Below are 6,317 nucleotides of genomic sequence, written 5' to 3'. Positions count from 1 at the left end.
TGGGATGTGGGGAATGGGACTCTGGCACACCATTCCTGCTGGTTTGTGGGTCAGGAATGGGGCTCTGGGACCCCATTCCTGCTGGTTTGTGGGTCAGGAATGGGGCCTGGGACACCATTCCTGCTGTTTGTGGGCTCAGGCTGGGATGTGGGGCTCTGGGATGCCATTCCTGCTGGTTTATGGGCTCAGCCTGGGATGTGGGGCTCTGGGATGCCATTCCTGCTGGTTTATGGGCTCAGCCTGGGATGTGGGGCTCTGGGACCCCATTCCTGCTGGTTTATGGGCTCAGCCTGGGATGTGGGGCTCTGGGACCCCATTCCTGCTGGTTTATGGGCTCAGCCTGGGATGTGGGGCTCTGGGACCCCATTCCTGCTGGTTTATGGGCTCAGCCTGGGATGTGGGGCTCTGGGACCCCATTCCTGCTGGTTTATGGGCTCAGCCTGGGATGTGGGGCTCTGGGACCCCATTCCTGCTGGTTTATGGGCTCAGCCTGGGATGTGGGGCTCTGGGACCCCATTCCTGCTGGTTTATGGGCTCAGCCTGGGATGTGGGGCTCTGGGACCCCATTCCTGCTGGTTTATGGGCTCAGCCTGGGATGTGGGGCTCTGGAATGCCATTCCTGCTAGTTTATGGGCTCAGCCTGGGATGTGGGGCTCTGGGACCCCATTCCTGCTGGTTTATGGGCTCAGCCTGGGATGTGGGGCTCTGGGACCCCATTCCTGCTGGTTTATGGGCTCAGCCTGGGATGTGGGGAATGGGACCCCATTCCTGCTGGTTTATGGGCTCAGCCCGGCGCTGCAGCTGTGACAGCCGCGCTGGCCCGGTCCCTGAGGGGCAGGAGGAGTCTGAGCACTTGAAATGGAATTTCAGGATGGGTCAGGCTGCACGGGACCCCTGCAGGTCACCAACCCACCCTCGCTCCCTGGGGCGCATCTCCGGGATCCCATGGTTCCAGCACCCCCAGGGAAGGAGGTGCACGTGCCCAGCCGGGGACACCGTGGGTGACTCTGCACGGAGCTGCTCCAGCCCCGGGGAGCTCCCAGGGCTCCAGCAGGCTGCTGTGAACCGGCTGAACCGCAGCACCTGATAGGGAGCTGCTCCTGTCCGTCTGCTCCGAGCGTCACGGCCGATAAATCGCCCTGGGACATAAACTCAGCCTCAGCCAAGAACTCTTTTTCAGAGGGAAACAATTCACTGGCTCATGCAGCTCACGAAATGTTTTCTTCTGAAGGCTGGAGTTAAAAATCCATGCTATTTTAAGAATTTGCTGCTCGTTTTGATCTCTCCAGCCTGGATGCTGTGGGGCAGGAAGATCCTTCTCCACACCAGCCCCAGCCAGGTGAGACCCTGCAGGTGTCAGAGCCAGAATGGACAAGTGCAGAAGGTGCAGAATCCCTCACACCAGCACTTCTGGACAGAAGACAGAGGCCTGTGCAGTCAGGAGGCAGAAGGCAGTAGCTTTATTTTAGGAATAGCACATGGGCATTGGAGAGACTGAACTGGGAACATACATCATCCCGTTATCAAATCACATCACCAGAAGTTCTGGCTCTTTGAAAATATTCACATAAAAATACCAAAGGGACTGGAGTTCTAACTATTCCAGAAAGTTACAACATGTAGCAAAATCTATGTACAGCATCTTCTGTCAGGACAGTTTCAAAAGAACCTCTGGTGGTTTAAATACTGGATACGTTTTTAAAAAAAAAAAAAAAAATCAACGGGATGCAGTGTGCAACATCGGAAAGGGAAAGAGGAGCAGGGGGAGCGTGGCCCTGTCCTGGACCTCTGGGAACACAAGGCTACCCACTACCTGGCACTTAAAGCTGTATAAACGGAGAACACTTGTGAAAATATACTTCACTTTCTACAGCGGGGTTTAAAAAAATACCCAAAACCCGGAGATCTGGGGGTCGTAAGGTCTGCCGTCAATAATGCACCGGTCGGTGATGGCGTCCTTGAGCGGCGGCTGCAGGACGAGCCCTTGCTCCGGCCCTGGGGGGACCTACACGGCGACTGCTGGGGGGCTCCACGAGCAGGCAGGGGGGCGGCGGGGCCGGAGGGACGCGGGTGGGCTTTGCACGGGTGGGCTTTGCACGGAGGGACAGGGGTGGGCTTTGCACAGGTGGGTTTTGCTCGGGTGGGTTTTGCTCAGGTGGGTTTTGCACGGAGGGACACGGGTGGGTTTTGCATGGGTGGGTTTTGCACAGAGGGACACAGGTGGGTTTTGCTCATGTGGGTTTTGCTCGGGTGGGTTTTGCACGGAGAGGATGCTCACAAACCATCGAGAGCCCCCGCGGGCGCATGCACTGGCCGTGGAACGCTGTCCCTCCATGCCGGGGGCACAACGGGGGGATCCGGGGGGGTCCGGGCAGCTGAGAGAGCCGGGCCATGGGGAGAGAGGGACAGGCACGGCGGGACGGGGGTGTGCACATCAAGAGGTGGGTGTGCACACTGGAGGTGGGTGTGCACACTGGAAAGGGGGGTGTGCACGGTGGGAGGTGGGTGTGCACACAGGAAAGGGGGGTGTGCACACTGGAGGTGGGTGTGCACACAGGAAAGGGGGGTGTGCACACAGGAAAGGGGGGTGTGCACACTGGGAGGTGGGTGTGCACATAGGAAAGGGGGGTGTGCACACCAGGAGGTGGGTGTCCACATCGAGAGCTGGCCATGGACACTTCTGGGGCTCCCTGGGATACTCCCCATGAAAACTGCTCCTACAGCAAAGGGGCTCCCCGAACTGTGGAATCATTTAGGTCGGGAAAGCCCTCTGAGGTCGTCCAGTCCAGCTGCTTCCCCTGCTCTGCCAAAGCCACCACTGACCCAAGCCCTGTCCCCAAGTGCCACAGGCACAGGGCTGCTAAATCCCTCCATGCCTCCCCCGCTGCCTCTGCCGTGCCTGGGAGCAGCACCTGGGGCTGCAGAGCACTCCTGCTCCTTCACGGGCTCTGGGCACTCCGTGCTTTCCAAGGAGGCATCGAAATGCCCAGGGCTGTCTGCTGGCGAGCCCCAACACCCTCGTGCTGATCCTGTTACTCTCTTGGGCGGGTTTCAAGGCCCGTCAGCCTCTGGCAGAGCTTGAAGCAGAGCCGAGGGCCAGGAAGGAGCCGTGAGCTGGAAGGATCAGCCCGGATCCGTCCTCGGGACCGCAGGGATGTGCCAGAAGGGTTCTGCAAGGTCCCGCTGCTTTCCATTGCCACTGGCTGCCAGGGGAAGGAACTGAAGCTTCTGGGCCACCTCCAGCGCTCTCTGCTCCACTGTTCCCCTCTGGGCAGGTGCAGCTCCAGCCCCCCCTGCTCTCCCCAGGGCAGAAGGGCTTGGAGAGGGACAGGACAGGACTCAGCAGCGTCCTCAGGGTCCCAGAGGAGCTGGAGGTGGCCGCCCTCCTGCTCATCCCCCCAGGCTCCCTTCCCTGCCGAGCTGCTCGGGGGCAATGTGGCCGGGCTCTCCCCCAGCCCAGGCTGCCTGGGCAGAGCCCCCACGCTCGGGCAGGGGCTCTGGGGGAGTGGGGAAGGTCTCGAGCAGCCGCTGGGGCCAGGTTCAGGTGTTTGGGAAACGTGGCACAGTGGGGTTTTACCAGATGGACGCCAAACCCTGGGCTCTGGGATCCCCTGGAAGTGCAGGGTGCCAAGGAAGCTCTGTCAGGACCAGCGCAGGGTTTATCTTCGTGTCACCCTCTGTCACCTGCGTGCCTTCTCAGCGTCCACTGCCCCGACCCCTCTGTCCGTGCCTCTGCTGGCTGGTAGCAGGTGGCAGCAGCGTATTTACAACCAGACTGGACAGGAGCAAATTGCACTTTGTTGGCAAGGAACCGTCGCACCTCAGGTGGCCGCAGGCTGTCACCAGGCGAGGGGAGAGGTCATCCTGGGGCTGCGCTGGCTCTCGCCCACCTGCACGTCACTGAGAGCCCGCTGCGGGACACAAAGGGCAGAGCTGGTGGGGCTGCTGTGGCAGGAGCAGGTTCAGGATGCTGGCACAGGGTGCCCAGAGCAGCTGTGGCTGCCCCTGGATCCCTGGAATGTCCCAGGCCAGGCTGGATGGGGCTTAGAGCAGCCTGGGATGGTGGAAGGTGTCCCTGCCCGTGGCAGGGGGAGGAATATGGGGTGATCTTTAGGGTCCCTCCCAACCCAAACCATTCCAGGACTCCATGAACAACCGCATCACTCTCCCCTGGGGCTTGTGCTCGAGGCCTCCCTCAGTGTCCCACCCTGGCCAGCTGATTCGTGCGTCAGGAAAATTGCACATCTGTTAGAAAAGTTGCCTCTAACTCGGGTGCAGCTGCTCACAACACCCCATCCCTCTCCCGCACAGCAACACACCTCACTGCCACCCCAAGGGGACACCTGGCTGCCTTGGAAAGCTTCGACTCACCTCGAACTTGCTCATGAACTCTGCAAAAATGCCGAAGAAGGCTTCAGAAGTTGTCACTTTTGAGTCCTCCCCGAAGAAGGACAGCACCTTGCTGAACTCCTCCATGGCCTTGTGCTGCAGGTCGTCCAGGGAGCGCATGGCGGGCTGGGCACTCTCCAGGAAGGACTGCAGCACTTGGCTTAAGGACAAAGAGCTGCTCTGGCAGGGTCCCAACCCCTTATCAATCTCTTATCAGATGGAGAGCTGGGTTCCAGCCCAGCTGGCAGCAGGCAGCTGCTGCACAGGCACATGTGGAGCTGCTGGCAGGCTCAGCCGTCCCTGACAGCGCAGCTCCCAAGGACAGCTGTCCCAGCACGTTCCCCGGGGCTGTGCCACGCAGGGCCACCCCCAAACCCGCTCCCAGCCTGGCTGAGCAGTGCTGGGGCCTTGCAGGGAGCCCCCAGGCAGGGGCAGGGTTTCCCTGGGGGCACGCAGAGCCGGGGCTCCCCTCTCGCAGAAGGATACGCTCATGACGATGGCAAACCTGTCCTCGGCGGTGGCTGGCATGCTGTGACACGCCTTCTGGATGTCACTCACCGTGCTGTGCAGGTCCTTCAGGTCGGCTGTCAGGGTCCTCTGGTTCACTGCAGGGGGACAGCGGGGTCAGCAGGGCTGGGACACAGCTTTGGCTCTGCTCCCTCAGCGCGGCGAGGTGAGGAGCGTGGCCCAGGGGTCAGTCTGTCTGTCTGTCTGCTCTGCACCCATGTCCTGCTGTCCAGGCAGGGAGGACAGACAGACAGCCCTGCTGGGAGCAGCAGGTCACCAGGAGCTCTTGGTGCTCACACCCAGAGCAGCCAGGAGTGTCCAAATATGACAAGGAGCACGCAGGGCTCAGGGGGATGGACACCCAGGAGGGACATCAGGACAAGGGGGGACACAGTGGCAGGGGTCTGGGCAGCTGGGAGCCTCCAGGGATGGAAGGGTTATTTAGGAGTTGGGCCAGACACAAATCCCAGCTGGGAAAGCTCCAGGTACAGCCCTTCCTCCAGTGGAAATGTGCAGCTCCAGAGCGGAGTTTGCTCCTTTATTCATCCCCCGCAGCACCAATTCCCAGGGGAATTGCTCACAAGCAGCAGGGGACGCTGGGCGAGGGGAATGCAGCTCGAGCTTGGTGGAGATCCAGTGCATCATTTAAATCACAGATTGTGGGATCATTCAGGTTGGGAAAGCCCTCCAAGGTCCCCTGCTCTGCCAAAGCCACCACTAACCCAAGCACTGTCCCCAAGTGCCACAGGCACAGGGCTGTTAAACCCCCTCAGGGATGGGCACTCCACCCTGCCCCGGGCAGCTGTGCCAGGGCTGGGCAGCCCCTCCAGGAGGAAATTCTCCCAAATCTCCACCCTGAGCTGCCCTGGCCCAGCCTGGGGCCGTTCCCTCTGCTCCTGTCCCTGTTCCCTGGAGCACAGCCCGACCCCCCGGCTGTCCCCTCCTGGCAGGAGCTGTGCAGAGCCACAAGGGCCCCCCTGAGCCCCCTTTGCTCCAGGCTGAGCCCCTTCCCAGCCCCCTCAGGAACTCTGCAGCCCCTCCCCAGCCCCGTTCCCTTCCCTGGCCCCGCTGCAGCCCCTCTCTGTCCCTGTTGTGAGGGCCCAGAGCTGCCCCAGGGCTGGAGGTCCCCCAGCAGTGCCAGCACAGGGCCGGGCACTGCCCTGCTCCCGTGTCACACCTGCCAGCCTCTTGTGACACCCCCAGCTCCAGAGGATGGAGAGCAGCTCCAGCACGTGTGTGACTGGTTTCCACTGCAGAAAGCTGAGCTGCAGGGTCCTTTTTCAAGGTGACCCAGCTGTGACTGAACTGAGTCCCCTCCCCGAGGTCCTGCAGCGCAGGGGACCGCGGCAGTGCAGGGCTGGCACCTGCAGCAGCACCCGCACACCTGCCTGGAGGCTGGGGCACGCCATCGCCTGGCACTC

The 6,317-nt window shown here is 61.4% G+C and overlaps 1 protein-coding gene across 1 annotated transcript in view; it reads right to left on the bottom strand.

The window, feature by feature from the left end:
• Positions 1 to 2,568: 2,568 nt before the first annotated feature.
• Positions 2,569 to 6,317, bottom strand: part of LOC119707121 (delphilin-like) — a 25,788-nt gene continuing 22,039 nt past the window's right edge. Inside the window, exons 10-12 of the mRNA XM_038151656.1 lie at positions 4,876 to 4,994; positions 4,372 to 4,536; positions 2,569 to 3,911 (exon numbers count right to left, since the gene is read on the bottom strand). Coding sequence (XP_038007584.1) covers positions 3,840 to 3,911; positions 4,372 to 4,536; positions 4,876 to 4,994 — 356 coding nt within the window. The 3' untranslated portion in view covers positions 2,569 to 3,839. The remainder of the gene's footprint in view (positions 3,912 to 4,371; positions 4,537 to 4,875; positions 4,995 to 6,317) is intronic.

Source organism: Motacilla alba, chromosome 14 (assembly GCF_015832195.1).
Source record: "Motacilla alba alba isolate MOTALB_02 chromosome 14, Motacilla_alba_V1.0_pri, whole genome shotgun sequence".
Taxonomy (NCBI): domain Eukaryota; kingdom Metazoa; phylum Chordata; class Aves; order Passeriformes; family Motacillidae; genus Motacilla; species Motacilla alba.
Note: the sequence above shows the minus strand (reverse complement) of the source record. Positions and strands in the feature narration are given on the sequence as shown.